General features: G+C 46.7%; 1 protein-coding gene across 1 annotated transcript in view; it reads right to left on the bottom strand.

The window, feature by feature from the left end:
* Nucleotides 1-19,347, bottom strand: part of SESN1 (sestrin 1) — a 67,808-nt gene that overhangs the window by 8,722 nt on the left and 39,739 nt on the right. Inside the window, exon 2 of the mRNA XM_054174139.1 lies at nt 142-207. Within this exon, the coding sequence (XP_054030114.1) occupies nt 142-207 (66 nt within the window). The remainder of the gene's footprint in view (nt 1-141; nt 208-19,347) is intronic.

Below are 19,347 nucleotides of genomic sequence, written 5' to 3'. Positions count from 1 at the left end.
CTAGAACGGTAGCCAAAGCTTCCCCAGGACTGAATGTGATCACAACTGAAAATGTTTTGCAGTTCAGCAGCTGTCCTGAAACCAAAAGAGTGTTCCTTAAAAGCATAAAGTTCACTGTGTACTGGAAAAACACCACCACACCTCCTTCTCGGGGATGAATCTGCTTGGTCCGTGTCCCAGTGGTCTAGGAATTCTTATTCCCAGTTCCTAGAAAAGAAAATTACACCAGCTCAGCATTTAGTTATGAACAGCTTTTTAGCTGTGGTTGCAGGAAACAGTTCTCCCTTCAGAGCTGGGCTTATTTGGGTACTCATTGTACTCTCAACCCAGCTACTTCTACTAGGACCATTTGTACAAATGCAAATCTTTTTTTACAGGAGTGCTTTATAATTAGCCAGCCTTGTTTACAGCCCCAGCCACCAGCCCTTCCACAACAAAGGCCCTGCCAGCCACCCAGAGCACACACAAATCTATGTGCACACACACACACATGCACTCTGTGACCTGCTTCACAGAAACTCCTGCATAGAGCACATTTTGGCAGGGTGTCCAGGACAAGGAGTTCAGTACAGGGCCGGCTGCTGTGTGGTTGTGCCACTGATACAAACCGAGACTGCTCTGCCTGTGCACATCCGCAGCGCTCTCTGCATCTGTCAGGAAGTGAAACAGCTGTAACCCTAATCAGATTGCTTTTTCCCCAGCCTCAAAGAGCCCTTAAACTGCTGAAAGTACCTGATCTACATTGGCATTTGCTTGCTTTTTGAGATAGGATAAAAAGCTACTCCGGTTGGGAAGGAGGGGACACTGCTCAGTCACTGCCTCGCAGGTGAGAGGGAGGTTGGATGCCCCTGCAGCAGGTCCCTGCTTGCCCTCTGCCCTCAGCGAGATGCAGCTTTCTGCCAGGCCTATGGCACCCTTTGTGCAGACAAGGAGCAAAAGACCCAGGTGCATTTGTACCCTGACTTTTAAACCATTCCCTTTGGGAGGGTAGGAGCCATGGCTCCAGCATGTGGCATGCAGTGGCCCTCCCAGAAGGCACAGCAGGGTCCACAGGGCATGTACCAAAGACAGACATCTCCTCACACATTCATACCTCCCCACTGCTACAGAGCCCCACTCCATCTGCACAACACTCTAGATATTAGCAAGAAAGTCTTTACAGTAAGAGTGGTGAGACACTGGAAATAGGCTGCCCAGGGAGATCATGGATGTCCCCTCCCTGGAGGTGTTCAAGGCCAGGTTGGATGAGGCCTTGAGCAACCTGGGCTAGTAGGAGGTGTCCCTGCCCATGGCAGGGGGCTTGCAACTTGATGATCTTCAAGGTCCCTTCCAACCCAAACCATTCTATGAATCTGTGATTGCTCCCAGGCCAGTGGCATGGCTTCCCCAGGAAAGATAGGAGCCTTGGCACCTGAAGCAGCTCCCAGGGGGCAGCTGATGGCATGGTGCTCCTACTGATGGAGACCTGGCACTGAAACTGTGGCTGGAGCTGACTGCTGAACACTAGGCTATAACCAAGTGGGCCTTTACTTGTTCCCTCTCCTCTGGTCATCTTTTAAAGCACACCCATTACATCTCTTCCATGGCCTGAAGCACTCCTTTTCTGATGATACCAACCCCATCCAGGTTCTCAGCCGAGTTCAGATGAACACAAACATTTCAGGCTGTGCAGAGCAGAGGGACACCTTCAGCTGTTTTAAGCCTTATAAGCAAACAAAGCCCCTAAAAGCTACCTGCCAAGTGCAGTTTTTAACTTTGCTCCATTTCCCCCACCTAGATAAAGGCTGTAACAAACAAGCAGGACTGGCCACACTCACTACTGCACTTTTTCTGCCTGGGGCTGAGGTTTCTGTTTGCACGAGTTCATCGTACGAGAAGCAATTTTATTAATCAGTTACCCTTCCCTGAACTTTCCCCAAAGACTAAAAACCAGCTTCAGAGAGACAGAAACAACCAGCTAAGTCAGAGCTACCAAGCCAGACTGACAGTCTCCTTAAATCTTAAGTCATTTCTCAAGTGTTACTCGGGTAAAGTGAGATCAAAGGGCAGCTCTTCCTACCGCTCTGCTCACATTTTCCCTGGGACAGCGAAGTTTGTGATCTAGCTCCTGCCTGCTGAGGATCCCAACATTCACCAACAGACTCTACCTGTCAGCCAGGTCTCTGGCAATACCACTGTTAAGAATTAAATTTGTATCTTAAAAACTTCCTCTCTCCTCAGAGCTCCAGCACAGCTTCTTAGCTCAGCTACAACTACACTAGCAAATTAAGAGAAACATCTTGCACCCGAGTGACAGCAAGGAAAAGCAGCCTGCATGCATCATTTAACTCGGCAGATGTCTGCAGTTGTCAGCCAGCTCATGCACTCCAAGAGAAACACCTTAAACTTTAATTCTTGAACAACCACGTTTCAGAACAGTTACAGGAAGAAAAAAAACCAACAAAACCAAACACCCAAGATTTAAGGAACTGAGATCAGCAGGCTGCTAACAAATTCTGCCTCCCAGTCTGGAACACATCCCAGGCAATACACCAGAGTTTTTAGAGCATGCAGAGATCAACCTGCTGTCATTACACTGCATGTAACAGGCTACTCCAGCTAAGTAACCAAACCCTCTACAAAGTGACTTTGAGGTTCTTGGGGGGATTGTGTTAAGTCAGGAGAGAAAGCATCCCCCTGAAATCATGGCAGCAGCCTATGCTCTGAGCAGCCTGGGTTCAAGTCTCTAAGAGAGATGTTGTAAAGGCTTTGCCAAGATGAGTCTCAGTTTCCCACCTGCAATACCAGGGCAAATGTGCTTCTTCCAGAGGGTGCTGAGAACAGAAATAAGCTCAAGGTGCACTGTTACCACAGTTATGAGAGCTGTATGAATTCTGGCACATTAGAATGTTACTCTTCAGCTACAAGCTAGGGCAGACCTTTCCAAACTGTGCTCCCCTTCTTTTCAGCAGCAGCATTTAATCAAGGTCTCCTAGAACTTGCAGACAGCTCTGGGTGCTCCCAGTATCCCAACATTCCAAATCCTATACAGAGAACACATTAATGATTCTCAACACAGTCCCAGAACACCTTCCTTTCCTTTTGAACATATTTCTGTGCTCCATGATGCCCTTCACTAAGCCTCCACCTTCCAAATACACTCAAGCAGCACTGCTCTCCAGCATTCCCTCTCAAAGGCAAGACCTGCATCCTAACTAGGCACGTATCTCTCTCCTGCACCCTTCCTCTCCAAGCACCTGAAGCACTGACAAATGCTTGGCAAAGCAGCCAGGGCTAGGATGAGCAGCAGCTGCAAGCAACCAATATTCATTTTGGTTATTACAAAAGTATAAGCAACTTTCATGTGATTCCAGACCATCAAGTTGCACACCAAAGTCACCTACCTAGCACCTGATTTTCTGCATCCAACTTCTCCTGGCTTCTTTCCTCCTGTTTATTAACCTTGCCACACCACTTCCATTCAGTCTAGAAACTCTGCAGCCAAGACAGCCAAATAGAGCTCCAAGCTCAGCAGAAAGCCAACCACAACTGAGTCTTTAGGTGCAAATAATACATAACAATAATAATAATGATGCAGCTGAGGCACCCTGTCTTCAAAGCCAGAGCATAAAACTCAGATGGACTGCAAAGCTAAGCACTGAGGATGGAAGAGATTTCACTGTCAGCACCCAGGAGCTTACAGCTGATGGAGGGAGGTGAGACTCCACTCCAGTACTCACCTTCCACCAGATGCCCCTTGGTACAGAGGCAAGACTTTAGCCACATAAATGCTGCATTGCTATGCTGTGAGAGACAACCTCAGAAAGCACAGAAAAGCCTCCTCTTTCCCCTTATGTAACCTGCATTTTGGTACAGCCACAATTGTTATTTCCATGGAAATATGTTCATCAGATAGTTACCATTTCTGAATCTGCATGTCCCTCATCACTGCTGTACCTTCAGCAGCTCATCCCATGTATTTCACTCATGCACTACTCCTGTGAGGCAGGGCAAAGCTATTCTCTCCCATTCAGGAAAATAGCTATGCAGTGCTGCTCTTCCTCAGTTAAGAGAGGCTGCTACTGAAGACTGGCAGCCTGACCTGAGATCTCTCCTGTCACGGGCTAATGCCTTAGCCATCAGACTGTGTGCCTTTTAAGAGGCTTTTCAGCCAGGAAATGTGTTTTATGCAAATTTACACCAAGAAACAGCTCTCCAGAGCTGAGACAGAAGAGTTAATGAGACAAGTTTGCAAACTTAATTACACCCTTCCCAGTTGGCATTCTCTCACCAGCCTGGCCCATTTAGGACATCCAACTACACAACAAGGACTAGACCCCAAATCTGTACTGCATGCACAGAGGTATTCAGAGAAGACCACTCCAAAAGCTCAGACAAACTCACTCTGCTCAAGGCTTTTCCTGTATTTTGGGGCTGCCAATCAAGCTCACCTTTAGGTAGCTTTTTTAAGCATCTTGACAAGAACAGCATTCCTATCAAAGTTACAGAAAAGCTCAAGTTGGAAAACTGAGCTGCAAATACTTGAAGTACAACACTCATCTCTGCTAGTAACAGAGCATCACCTGCTTTGGTTCTGAACCTCTTTAAGTGAAAGAATGAAATCATTTCTAAACAGACATCCCATTATCTGAAATGCCACCCAGAAACACCAAAGCAGACTTAAGTTACAAGCCAAGATGCAGGGTCTCTAGAACAGGAGGAGCTACCTACCCTTAGCTACAACTCATGCTCCAGAGCATGCTTAAAAATGCATCTTCAGATCCCTGTTCCTCCCCCACTACTGACTCCTGGCAGCTACAGCTCTGCCTCTTATCACAAAACCTCTCCCAAAACTCAATTACAGTTCTGCCAGATGACTACAGGGACTGCTACCAAAGTGTTTGTCTTCAGCCATGGGGGATTCATGAGCTGAGCACTAGGTCTGAACCACAATCTTCAGACTGCTTCCCTGGTGTTAGCACTGAGTCATTTTGCTCCCCACAAGTACGGTCAGTCCCAATAGCAAGTGCTGTATCTCCCAGAAAGATTTATTTACACACTAACTCAAGCCTCCTCTAAATGACTAAAAGAACATCGTATCATAGACAGGCAAGGTGAAAATGTCATCATCTGTGTGTTTCACTAAGCCACATTTGGACTCATATCTTCACCTGGATCATCTGTGTGCTGGTTAAGCACTAAACACTGCTAGATTCAAACAGAACTATATGACAATCACACCTGGCAATGCAATATAAAACACTCTAAAAGGAAGGAACCAGAGGAGGGAAATGAGTTTGAGGTGACCTTTTTGGGCAATGACATTTTCCTAGACAACCAGTGATCACTGGAAGTGCACTCCTACCCACATTTAGGGTGAAGAGAGACACAAGGAGCCGTGGGTTAAAAACTCTTCAACACAATCTCCTAGCAGAGTGAACCCCCACAACGTGCCAGTGCTGAAAATCCAACTCAGTATAGCATGGTATGCAGTTGAAGTTGACATCAGAAATGCTTTATATGTTGAGAGGATGCCACAAAGCATCCAAATGTCCAAGCAGCTTGCCCTGCACTTCCAAAACAGGCTTTGAGACTTGCCAGTTTAAGAGGCCTGGTGTTGCTGCTTCAGTCACTCTCTCCGATTCCTGCTTCCCCTTTAAGGCCAGGAACAGCAGAATCTCACTGGTGGTGACACTGCCAGGCTAGAAATTTGGAGTTCCCTTGTTTAGGATCTTAAGGACAATGACTGGCACAACTGGCCTCACAGAGCAAGTTATTTATCACCAAGCTGATACAGACTCAGCTTCAAACCAGTCTTTTCAGTTCTGCTAAATGCAGTAGCTGCTGGAGATTTCTTATCAGATAAGTAGCTTTTTGGAAAGTGGTCTAAGGAACAAAGACTAGTGACTAAATATGACTCTCTTCCTACAAATATTGAAAGAAAAAAGCCCACAAATCCTACACCTGTTCTAAATGTGGGGCTAAGCAGAGCTGGCAGGTGTTCCCATTTTACTAATTTACCTAATCCAAAAGCAGCTGCAACCCTTGTGGCACTCTCAAACAAACAAGCCCACCATGATTCCCATTAAAATGGCAGAGAAATCATCATGTACTCCACATTTTTGCCCTGGTTTCCGTCTCAGACTGTCACTCAGCTGAAGCACCAGACATGTCTGCACTTGCCTGGATCTAAAGAACTGAGAACATGTCCTTCCCCTCTGCTACAAAGCACTTTGTTCCACAGACCTGCTGCTCTTCAGCGGGATTAGAGCACGGCAAACATTGAGCTGTTTCTACTTCACAGAGCATTTAATTCATTCATTCTTCTCATGTGCATTTAAATCCTTTCATTATTTTTCATCACCAGTTAAGTGCACTGTCTCTGAATCCCTCAAAGTCCTCTGAAATATCAGATTCCTAAAACATCCCCAACTAGTTTATGCGATTTGATTCACGACAAAAATCGAGGCAAGCGCTTGCCCAAGGTCACACACCCCGCTCACAAAGCTCAGGCTCCTCAGTCTCAAGCTCTAACACTTCTCCACTGGACCAAGCAGCCAGAGCAGGTCCAACTGGAATCCTCTCAAGGCACCGAAGTGCTACCCATTCTTCCTCGGCAGTAATAACTCTTCCTGAAGTGGTTTTGTGACACAACTGCCGAGAGCCCACAACCCAATTTACTTTTGATATGAGCTCACTGAAACCCAGAGGCTGAATGTCAATGATCAGCACCTGGTTTCTCAATATGCCACTCGCCTCACGTGTGCAGAAACACAAAAACCATCGGAGGGCAGAGGATCTGGAAGGAACGTCTGCAATTTCCATGCTGTAAACACTGTTTAAGGACCAATAAATCAGAGGGAAGCAAGTTTAAATGTGACAGTTACCGTTTGCATTATGTAGACGGCACTGCTGGGTTATGTCAAAGCAAAGCCATTTGTATATCCAAGAGGTATTAGATCTGTACAAACCAGGAAAGAAAGAAAAAACACAGAATAGATTCTGTGGCAACCTGCAGCAGTCTGAGGATTTCAAATTCCCTTTAAAAGAAAAATCTTAATGCACTGACACTAAGAAACTTACAGAAGAGATCCAAAGCAGCATTTTAGTTCCTCTCCAGAGGAATGCCTTCGGCTTCATTGTTTACAATTACACCCAGGCTCCTTCTCTATCAGGCACACAAGACCAGCCTCTCTCTTTCAAAAGGATCGTTCAAGCCCGTGCAAACCCAGAAGAAATACTGGCGGCAAAAACTACTTGGATGAGCATAAAGCCCAGCAGAGACACCCCACGGCGCGCACACACCAGCGCGACCAGGCAGGGACCAGGTGGCAAGGGGGAGGCTGCCGACAGCACCTGCTGTGCCGCTGTCGGCAGGGACCAGATATCCCCTCGAAGGGAGCTAGGAGGGACCTGCTAAGCCCCCAAAGTTCCCCCCCAGCAGCTCTGAACGACGTCTTGCGAGCGGCCCGCAAGCTCCTGCCTCCCGGGCCCCCTCCCCACCTTCCAGCAGGTTTGTATTGCTCCCCCCGGCCCGTCGCGGTACCTGGTGCTGGGGGCCCGGCCTCGCCACCCTCATGCCAGCGCTGCGGGGCTGGGGCCGCGGCCGCCGCTCTCCCTTCGCAGCCCCGGGGCGGCTCTGCCGCACGCCCGCGCCGCGGGGCGGGGCCCCTCCGCCGCCCGCCCTCGCCCTTGCGCGCGGCCCTCCCCGAGGGCGGAGCGCCGCGCGGGGCCGCAGGACAGCCGCTCGCCGCCGCCCCGCTCCCGCGCCCCGGTGCCTGCCGCCGGCCGGCAGCGCCGGGAGATGCCCGGAACGGGGGGGAGAAGCGGCAGCAGCCTCTGCCGCGGCCAAGCCTCGGCGTGGGGCCGTCCAGCCCCAGATCCACCCCACTCCTCCCGACCCGGCAAGAGCCCCTCTCCCCTGAGCCCAAGCCTGCGCTGCTCCACTTCCCCCAGCACAGAGGATCCGTTTGGACACCACTTGTCGCTTTCTCATTATTACATTCCCCCCCGCCGTGCTCCTTCTGCACGAGGGTCTACCTTTTCTTTAAGCAACATGCTAATTATGGCTTTTAAACCGAGAAATCGCAGGAGGTTAACATTTTGTAGATACTTGTGTGACTAAGTATGCTGCTGCAGCAATCTGGCCTCCTGCCTATTCCCAAGATCATAACAGTCCTGGGCAAACATATGTTTTGCAATCACATCAGCAAAACACTCAGCCTTTGTTTGCGGCAGGCTGTACTGCTCTCCTCGACCCCCCAGGGCTAGAAACTCTGCCAGATGCCTTCCTTACATCTCCCACCTCTTTTGGTCTGGGATTTTATGGCATCAATTATTTCAAAAGAAACAAGTCCCTGAGCTGGCCAACCATAATTTTATGATTAGTTTTCTTTTGTCTTCCACAGCAATCTAGGATTTATAAAGCTAAAGGCTGTCAGATTGTTTTCCTTCAAGTATTTTGGGATTAAAATAAAATCTGACAGACCCCAAGAAATAAACTTCTACTGCAATTTCGATGGGAGGAGGCCAGGCCAAGGCCAGCTCTGAATTCCCCAACATCCTCATTTTGGGAAGGAAGGTTTCTGTCCACAGTCCAGGCTGCTTGTTTTGAGTCCTACCAAGCGATCTACCGACCAAGCAGGGGAATTCCACCACACTGAACTTTACACTTCTGTTAAATGTAAAACTAAAGGCAGAAAGGCTGTTTCCAGGCTGCTCCTGCTGTGGGTGAGCAAATCTTGCAGGAGACACCGAGGACAGTGCTGCCAGGGAAACGCAGCAACACGGCTCAGGACAGCAGCTCTGCACATTTACAATGCTAAAGCTTCAAGGTTTCCTTTCCTTTCCACATCCCGAATACCACCACCACCCCCTCTGGGCAATGCAGCTGACTGTGGGAAGCCAAGGGATACTCCTTTTCTGAAGGTTTAGTAGCAGTTGTAAGGTTAAATTATTGAGAGATACCCAGGCAGGAGACCTGGGGCCATGGCTTTAAGCTGGTAAAGTTTCTCCAGAAGTGTGCTTCCTACCTACCTGCACTTCATAAAACGCTCAACAGAAGCATGGAAAAAGAAGAATGCAATACTGGCAAGACAGGTCACATTTAGTGAGCCAATAAAATAAACTAATGAACAACACTGTTTAATTCCCACTGGCTATTTCCTTACTTCAGGCCAAAACATAACAAGAAGAGAAGGAATGGGCTCCTCTTGCAACACAGGCAAAGAACTGGCTTGTGCTGAGAAAAAAATACTCTTGCAAGAGAGTAATTACCTGAGAGCTGAAATGCAGGAAGATACCTCACCATCAGAGGTCTTCCTGCATGGCAGATAAAAGGTCATCCCCATCAGTGAAACTGGTAACACCCTTTGAAGAAAAGGGGGCAGGGGAGAAAAAGAAGGGAAAAAAAAAATACAGAAAAAGAGGGGGAAACAAGGAAAAGAAGAGGTGGGAGGCAGCAGTCCCACAGTTCCCTGAAGGGTTTTCACCCCCTGTAGTTGATTGCCCTGCTTGGACACTGCTGGGGAAGCCTGCTGATGGTAACTTTTGTTCCTATACAAAGAAGCTTGGCAGACAGATTTTATTATTTTTTTTTTCCTGATATTGTCCAAGGGAAATTCTCTCTCATTAAAGAACCAACTCAACAGCAGAAGGTAGGAAATTATACCATGTTCTTTGCTTTCTGTGTCAGGATAGATGAAGGCAGTGACAGCGTGTCAGAAAAAAGCAGGCACAAAGGGGAAGAGGAAGTAGCAGAGCTGTAGCAAACAAGTAATAATGGTCTTAAAAGCTCTCCCATATGGCCTGAGTACACAAGCTCTGCTCAGGCCCCAGGCATGGCTCTGCCTTAGCAGCATCTCATCACCCCAGTCTGCTGCATGTGCTCTCCCCACCCCAGCCCTCACACAAGTTATTTCCAAAGCACAACTCTTCCAAGTGAAAGAACACCTGAACCTGAGCCAGTGCTCATCTAGCGAGCAGGGCACAGCAGGAGACCCAAGTGATTTCCATTTGGAGACCAGTAGGGCAAGCTGCAAGAGCAGCTTCACGAGGAAATGTGGAGCACAGCACAAAGCTGGTTTGGGTACTGAACAGTGCAGAAGCCAGCAGAGCCTGGGGACATGGGGACAGATCTATGGTCCAGTTTGCATAACTTGAGCATTCCCCCTGGGGGAACACAACAGCATGTTTGACCATGTAGGCAAACAGAGATCAAATGAAATGCTCACAAAGGAAAACAACAACAACAACAGTTTAACATGAAAATATGGAGAGATAGCAGGTTTCTTTTCACCTAGAAAGAGTGTATGGCAGACACACACGGAGCCACCCAAAGCAAACATCACCTAGAGCACGGAAGACAGCATTCCTGCACAGCAAGCACTTCCATCAAAGCTGCTTGCAAAGGAGGTCAGCATTGAGCATCTGTGCACCCTGGGTTAAGTCATCAGAAATGCAATTGTTCCTTATTGCTACAGTTAAATAAATGTCCTGATGAGGCTAAAAGGGGACCAATCAGTGCCAATGTGAAAAGCCTGATCCTGCAAATCCATGTGTCAGCACTTTGCTGCTGTAACTTGGAACAGTTCCACTGCAGTCCAATGGGGCAACTTTTTTTTGAGTCAAGTTCAGCACAAACAGATGACTCTGAAGAACTGGCAAACCAAGACCTTAAATTCTTTCCACAGAAAAGCTATCCAAGCAGGAGCACTCCAAGGGCCAGTTACTGCAATGCCCTCACACAAAATTAATGTCTCAGAGGATGACCAAACAATTCTTTCCCAGGAACACTTACAAGTAAAACCAGATAACTCTCTGGGGGCCTGAGACACTTGATGTTGTAGTAGATTTTAGGACTGGATTTCTCTCTGTTGCAAAAAGTAGCACCAGCTGTGGCAAGACCTAGCAAGCTTAGCAGAATGGCTGTGAATACCAGCATTCACCTCCCAGTCTCTTTAACCCAGCTGAGAGAGCTCACAGCTGCATGATGTCTCCCATCTGCAGCTACACCAGCTGAGGAGGTCTCTGCACTACCCTGGGTGTCACTGCTCTCTGAGGGGTCAGGTCTCTCTCCTAAAACCTGCCCACTCAGCTGCTGCAAACAGAACTCAGTACTGCCAAAGCCATTGGAGGACTCTTCTGGGGTGAGGGTTGGCTGTTTTGTTTGGTTTTTCCTGTTTCAGCTCATTTTGACAGAGGCATTACACACAACGACCAGATCTCAGGTGATGCAACTCCTAGTGAAGCAGGAGCAGCAATAAAAGCACAGGGGCAAGAATCTCTTCAACCAGAACAGCTCAAACAGCTCCACCTAATCTGGAGCCTTAGTGAAGTCACCAGGTGCTTCAGCAATGACTAAGCAGCCCCACACTGGCCACTTCCCTGTGGATTCCCCTCACTCCTTGCTGCCCACAACCATTACCTTTTTCACAAGAAATTTCAAATCTCTTCCATTCCTTTACCACAGGTTTGCTGTTCCTAAGGTAGCAACAATCTTTGTCATGATAACACAATGGGAGGCACAGCAATGGAATCTTTCATTACAGTGATGAAAGAACTTAAATAGAAACAGAGGAGCATACCACCCTAGCATGCAAGCCAAGAAGAAAGGGTCACTATTTCAGAGCATTCTTCCTGATCTAACCTTAACAATCTGATCTGTCAGTCTCCACAAAACTCACTCTGTTATTACAATCACTACCTCCTTCTAGGGAGGAGGGTAAACTCCATTCTTTGTACAACCAAATTCTTGCTGTATGTGTCAAAGAGGACTGGCCCTTCAGTGCCATGGCACCTGATACCTGTATAATAAATCATAACAAACCTGAAGTGTTTAGAAGAATGGAGGGCTGACAACTGGCCACATCAGGAAGTAAGTTTAGAGCAACATAGAGCAGCTTTCCTTTTGTAGTCTTCAGGATTGCCAGGCTGGCTATGACCAAACATTTTAAAATATTCTGAGATGTTTATTGTCTGTGCTTCAAACCTTATCCATTCTTGAAATGCTAACTTTTCTAGCTCTTTCTTACACGCTGCTGTCTTAATGGCCACACATTCAGCTTTTATAGGACTTGCAAGTAATCAAGGGCTTTTGCTAACCCACTGTAGCCCCCAAAATCTTCTTTAAAGTTGCAAAGGGCTGTGAAATTCAGTTGTTATACCTGAGCTGTTCTCACAGCTGACTGATTTCAATTCACCTTATCTGGCTCGAGCTTTCCACAGACTCTCTGATTTGTCACTCATGGTTCTTACTGCCCCCAAACAGTCATTCATAGAATCAACAAGGTTGGAAAAGACCTCAGAGATCATCAAGTCCAACCTGTCACCCAACACCTCATGACTGACTAAACCATGGCTTCAAGTGCCACATCCAATCCCTTTTTAAACACCTCCAGGGATGGTGACTCCACCACCTCCCTGGGCAGCTTGCCCCCACCTCTAAACCACAAGTTGTTTTGGTCTATTCATTCCCCAAAGCTCATCCAAATTTGACATTCCCTTCTGCACTTATTGGGTAGCAGAAGTACAAAGTTTCATTCAGGGAGCTAAAAGAAGTTGAGATCCTGAGATCATTCATGTCTTGGCAGGGACATGAAAAACAGATTTATAGTTTCTAGGACTACTACCAATAGGTAGATTAAAGATGCATATCTAAAGCTTAGTAGATTGAAAGAATGTCTTAACAGATCATTCTTCCCCCTTTTTATGAGGGCACACAGCTCCTCCTGGGTTAATAAGCAGCAGCTGAACAATAGAGGTTGTTTGTCTGGCTTGCTGTCAAAACCCAGTATCAGAGAAGTGCTTTCTTCTGATACTGTTCTGAGGTGGCTCCAAGCTCATGCTCTATGCAAGAATACTCTGGCCAATAATTCCACCCAGACCCAGCTCTCCCAGGATGCAAGTCTGTGTTAACCACCTTCTAAACTGACCTTGGTAACTTCTGATCTTTTGGTGGCTAGAGGCTGTATGGAGGGATCAGCTGTCCAGCTTCAGACTGACACTCTCTAGGGACTGGAAAATGTACAAGCTGCCAGTCACTCTGCTGTCTCAGTACTAAATAAACATTAAGGTTAAAGGACCACATATTTTAACCTTAAGAGAGGGTATTTGGAGTACAACCAAAAAAATTGAACACAGCTCTTAGCTGTCTAGAAATGGTTTGGCCTAAAGAAGTCTCCCCTCTTCCCTTCAGTTAGCAAACCCTGCAATGGTGACATCCAAACAGCTGAACTGTTAACAGCCTGTCCCATTTACCTTCTCAAATGCATATTTGCTAGGGTACCTAAGTCAAAACAGATATGGAACCAATTCTAGCACTTTCTGTTCAAAGACTGCTAAGTGTAGTCATCTTTTGTTGTCTGTGTGGTTTTTGTTTTGCTTTGGGATTTTTATGAAGCTAACTGCAATACTGGAACTTAGCCTTAAATCCACTGTGTGTGGAAAGGCCACCCTTGTCAGACCACCATGACTACTCAACTATACACTTCCAAAGTCCTGGGAAAGGCCAGCACTGCATTTGTATCCCCTCAGAGTCGTGTGGTGAAACCGCAGACAAAATGCACAGCAGAGGTGCTGCAGAAGACACAACGCCTTCAGATTTCCACAGCAGAATCAATCAAGCCAACACTAGAGCCTGACTTGTAGTAGTTTTCAAACATAAATGAAGTAGAAGCAAATAAACCATACTAAACACACAAATTTCACTATTAAAATAGAGATAATGCCCTTCAATAAGGGCTTTGCTTTGTAGAGTTCACACTTATAAACCTGTTTTACTGGCTACAAAGCTACAGCATTCCAAAGCCTTCTCATTTTGTCAGTAAAGACACAAATCTATACCTGTCCCAGGGTGCCAACTGCTCTCTACCTGCTCAGTAGGGATTCCCAATCAGCAAATGAAAGGCAGAACTGGATCATGCTTTCACTCCTGATGAGGATGAGACACTGAATCACTGAAGCCTATAAACTAAAGTAGCAACAAACTGTGGGTTGTTTTTGTTTGCTGACATGCTTGTCTTACTAACAAGAACAGAGAGGATAATCTCTCTTTATCAGGATGTGTTTGTCACCTTCCTGAGAAGTCCACCACAAAAATCACTTATGCTGTAATTTTCTTATATGTAAAAACAAAGTTCCTAAGAGCAATAAATGATTTATAACTTCAGGTGAAATGTGAATTTCTGTCGAGTCACAGGCACCATCACAGCTCTTCTGGGGCTGGTAAAGTTTGAGGCTAAACCAGCTTCGGCTTGTAGCCAACAAGGACCAGAGACCAAACCCTAGCACTGTAGCAAATAAGGAATTAAGGATCACTGCACAATGGCTAAAACAAACAAGACTGGGATGAGTCCAGGAGAAATAATTTTGGTGAGCTTAGACACAGGGCTCGGGGTAAAAAGAGGATCTGCATTTGGATTTGAACTAGGGAAGGCTGGCAGGGCAGAATTCGGGCACTGGGCTAAGGAAAGAGAGAGGAGCCCTGAGGATCATCTGTCTAGATCCAAGCCTCGTGGGAGCAACTTCGTTAAGGCAAGGTGCTTGCGTGTCCACAGCTAGCAGGTGAAGTTTAGAGCTTGCACTGATCAGTGCAGAAAGTGGCAAACGAGAGGGTTCCATGGGCCCCACCTCTTGTTTCCAAGAATAAACCCACCCCTGTATCCCTGATTTCACATTGCAGTATCACCTATATTCTTTTTCACGTGCAAGGGCCACATTCTCCACAGTATTTTCTCTCGGGGCCCTAGGTTAATGCAGCATTACACACACAGGCAGGCACTTTCTTAATAGCTGTCCTGTATTCATTCCTTTGTTGAAGTACAATCGAGACATTGCTAGGAGGGAACGTTTTGGACTGGGGTCACTCCAGACTTCAGGTTGTTTCTGGCAGCACATTGCCCTGGCTGAGGGAAATGGTCTTGTACAAGCAATCAAAATTCATCCTCTGACCACGCCTAAGCTGACCTGAACAGGAAAGCAAGATAACCCCCATATAAACTGCTGCAGCAAATGTCAGGAGTGCAGGACTTTGCCCTGCTTTACAGGAGAGAAGCAACTGCACAAACCCTCCTAACGGCTCTGAACCCTTCCCAAGCCCAACCGCTCTGAGGGGCAGAGGGAAGAAGAGAGCAGCAAGAGGCGAGCTGGGGAGCTGGTTCACAGGGAGAGACTTGATAAATCCCATTTGTGGATGGGAGCAGCCCAGGTGGCCAGCACACATGGGGTTACATGAACAAATCTAGAAACCCCTGGAGAACTAACTGCAGAGCATCCAGATTATATCTAGCCTGTGACCTCCCAAGTACTGCCTGCCCCAAGCACACCAGGCACCTGGCTGTATGCACACAGCAGCCATTTTACAGACTATAACCAGCTACCAGAGCCCCAAATGACCAAATTCCTTTTGTTTTGTTTTTTTCTCCCCTTGTCTATGCAATCCTGCAGGAGGGGAGGGCAGGGCAGGAGTGGAATGGACAAGAATGTGTGTGGGTAATGACAGGACTATTTATAGGGTCCTAAAAACAAACCAAGCCTCTGCATGGGTACTCACTGATGGAAAAAAAACCACCATCAAAGACCACAACTGCCTGCTCTGTCTCATAACAAGACACATTCACATAAACCAAACCATACCTCAATATTCTTGTCTCTCAATTGTTGCTCTACATAACAACAAGCGATCCTTTGTTTTAAGCAAGCCTTACTGGCCACAAGTTTCCCAAGAGAGGGGCACTCCATCCTCAAGCACTGACAAGCCTGCCTGGTAATAAGCAGCCAGCATGTATGGGATAGATGGCACAAATCCAGGGCTGACTATAGAGGAATTGCAAGAATACTCTCTGAAGGAGAGGGGAAATTAAGAAGGCATCTGGATACAAGAATGACAGCAAGGTACTGGCCATAGTTACCCTCCAACCCAGCTATGCTGCCTTGGGTGCCAGCTCGTGGACATTTACATGGCTATTAAAAAAAGAGAGGGGACAACCACAAACTAGTCACTGTGCTAAACTTTTTTCTCAAAGTACAATGGTAAGGAGTATTTGCCACAGAGGTGCCCAAGCCACTCCTGAAGCACAGTCAGCTTCACTGGCTAACAATTCCCAGGGACCACGGGAAGGACTGCAGCCTATTTAAGAGTCAGGACTATCAGCAAGAGCTGCATTAGAAACAGAAGCCTGAACTTGGCAAACGAATGCCTTTTCCACTCCTTTTTATAAGGAAGCCTCTTGATGGAAATTGTCTATTTTGAAGTAATTGAATTGTGCATTTGCTTATCCTACTAAATTCTTCAGTGAGCTATGCATGGCTAAAACATTTCCTTTAACAAAAGGCAAGACTACCAGGGTAACTGGGTGGGGCTTTAGGAACCGTTTGTTGACAGAACAGATCAACAACACTTTGTAGTTTTCAAGTAGTAAATAAACCCTCCAATAACAAATTCAGTTCATGTTCTCTGTCAGCTAGCAAAGGATCAAGTAAATGTTAATGGCATTCATCCTGCTATTCTGGTCCCCATCAGATTTGAAGGAATACAGCTGCACCCATGTTCCCCATATGCTCGGTGCAAGCCTCTTCCTAACTCATGTTTTGCTGCTGCTCTCACACAAAGCCTTCCAGCAGCCACGGAGAAGCTGTGCAACCGCACTTGACATTCGTGTGAACTTCCCAGTCAGACCATCTACAACCTTTAGCCCCTGCTCCCAGTTGTCTCAGGGGGCAAAGGGAGTAGCTGCTCGGAAAGTTTGTAACTAACAGCACGTTGTGAAAGCCGGCAACCAGAGTCAACAAAGCAGATTTGAAGTTTTAAGCTAACTGCAGAGAGCAACAGCCACAACCTGGACCATTACATAAGCACATTGTGTACATTACCCTGGGAGGCACGCAGGTCCTGTGGTGGAAGGGTGCTTTATCTCCACAGCTTGTCTGATAAAGCAGAGGATCTCATCTTGGGTGCCCTTAAAGCAACTTGACAACTTGTTAAAGTAGTGTTGAAATCCTGTGCAAAATGGGTGGGGAAAGACCCAGAAAGCAAGCTTCCAAGGTTTTCAATTCACTTCCAAGCGATTCCTCTAAGAACCACCGTGTCTGATCCAGACTGTGGCATTATTTTCCCACTTTCTCCTTTGCCCAGCGTTTTTGCAAATGGTCTAGGTCAGCCCAGTGCAGATAGGAGACTCAGAACACTGCAAGACATCACAGCAGGTCCCTGGTTTCATGACCTGTTTTATGTAATGGAACTCTGCTAAAATACGAGTCAAATGTAGACACTGAAACTCTTTGCATTTGGATGCTGTCACCTACGTGTGCATCCCTTAACACACATGCACCAGCAAGGATTGTACACCAAGTTCTTTCCTGGTAGGAAGCCCCTTCAACAAACAGTCATGACATTCAGAACACAACAGCCAGATACTGACAACGGCACCTAGAAGAGATGAAGATGTACAGAGAACAGCTGGGCTCTTAGATTCAGATCACCATCCAGTCACAAGCTGACTTCCCTCTGCACAGCCTGGGTTCCCCTCCTCCCTCATTTCTCTCACTGGGGCACCTTCCCCACCATTACTTCTTACTTAACTTCAAAGAATCAGAAATGATGGTTCTTAGAAGTGAACTTACAAAGCTGCCAGCAAACAGAAACACACACACTGGGTGTGAAAATAAAATGGTAGCCCCTCTGCTCCTTCCACTGCAGCTACTCTATTTGGTTTTTTTTCCCCCTCTTGGGACAAACACTCACCCAAGCTTGGGACAACTCCAGCTGGTTACATCAGCAGCTCCTACAGCAGCTGTTACCAAAACCCAGTCTTCAGTGTAACTATCAACTTCACTACATTTTCCTTCTAAACAGCAGCAGCATTACTTAGAGATGACCTTTGATATTATGAAATCTATAGCACCTGAGAAAGAAAATCCAGATGCTTTCTGTCTCCTCTTCAGAACAAACACAACAAATCACTGTTCCAAAGAGCATCTAAGCATCAGAGAGACTTTCAGAGACATCAGATTATCACCACCTCTGCAGTTAACACTGCAGGCCAGTGACAGAAGATGTAGGAGTACCTGCTCACACAATTCAACAGCAACACTGAAGTCCCAAAGTAAAGAGGGACTCAAACTCTTCCAAGCAGACAAGAAATTGTGGCCAGCTGGCAATGCTGAGAGGCTTAATGAATACAGCAGCATTCAGAAGAGACTTGAAAACTGGCTGCTTGGGTAAGGATGAGTTACTAAACAACAACAACTCAATAAAAATATAATCTCAATTTCTAGAGAGTGTTGATGGGATTGAAGCAGCCTGTGTAAGAAGGATTAAAAGCCAGTTGAAAAGTCTGTACAGATAAGAAAGCAGAAAGATGCTGTGCCCTTGAATTCTGTACATACTGTTTAGCCTTATCTCTGTTCCAGTCTCCTGGCACACAGCAGGGGTCAAGCAGGCTGCCTTATGCATAGCTGGTGAGGTGGGCACTGAGTGAGGGCTATTTAATGCTTGTACAGAGCACTGAGCTATCCCTTCTCCTCCTCTCTCTGCTGTGTACTACAAGACACCATTTACCAACCCCAGCAGCTACAGCTAGCAGATGCCAGAGAGACAAGTTGTAAGAGTCTGTCCAGGCACGCAATAAGGCTTAGGTGTTTTCCCTCCTTTATGTAACTGATGATCCTGCTGTTCTCTGCTAGACTTTTATAGCTGTATGCCTTCACTATAACCAGTGTAAATATTGACAACAGGGAGGCAAGTGGGGATTTCTGGGAGGAGGAAGAGTGGGCAGGAGATGAAAAGCAGGCTTTAAGGGTTTTTTCCCTCTTGCCTCCAAAGCACTCTGCAACATTCTGCTTCTCCAAAAAAAAAAGTTATTATGGCTTTTAATTTATGTATCACTCCTTAGACCAAGAAGGAGGAGAGGAACACAGAATTAGCTCTTTTCATTCATTAATCCCTCCCCTATCCTTTCTCATCTTCTCAACTCCTCCAAAATCCAGCCTATTCTGGTAACCTAAGTTGCCTATTTCTGATGTGCCTTTTGTAAGGCAGCCAAAGTGAAAGAGCATCCAAGGTGAAAATGTACAATACCATGGCTTGTCTTGGTTTTCTGAGACTGTAACATAGCCTAACATTTGATTTGCTTCTTTTGGTCTCATCCAGGACACAATAAGAGCTTTATGAGAAAGCTCTGCAAGAATCTGGGCCATTGATTTGAACAAGGCCTATTTAGCCGTGACGCACAGCGCCAAAGAGAAAGGCTCAGCAAGCCAGCTCTGGGAAGCAGGATTGCCACTGCAGTGCAGGCAGCACACTGCCAGGCAGCAGAGCTGGGTGGCTTCTGGGACCTGAGGTTATCTCTTGGCACAGCCCTTCATTGCACC

This window comes from Dryobates pubescens, chromosome 28, assembly GCF_014839835.1.
Source record: "Dryobates pubescens isolate bDryPub1 chromosome 28, bDryPub1.pri, whole genome shotgun sequence".
Lineage (NCBI taxonomy): Eukaryota > Metazoa > Chordata > Aves > Piciformes > Picidae > Dryobates > Dryobates pubescens.
The sequence above is the reverse complement of the archived record's forward strand: the minus strand, read 5'-3'. Positions and strand labels throughout refer to the sequence as shown.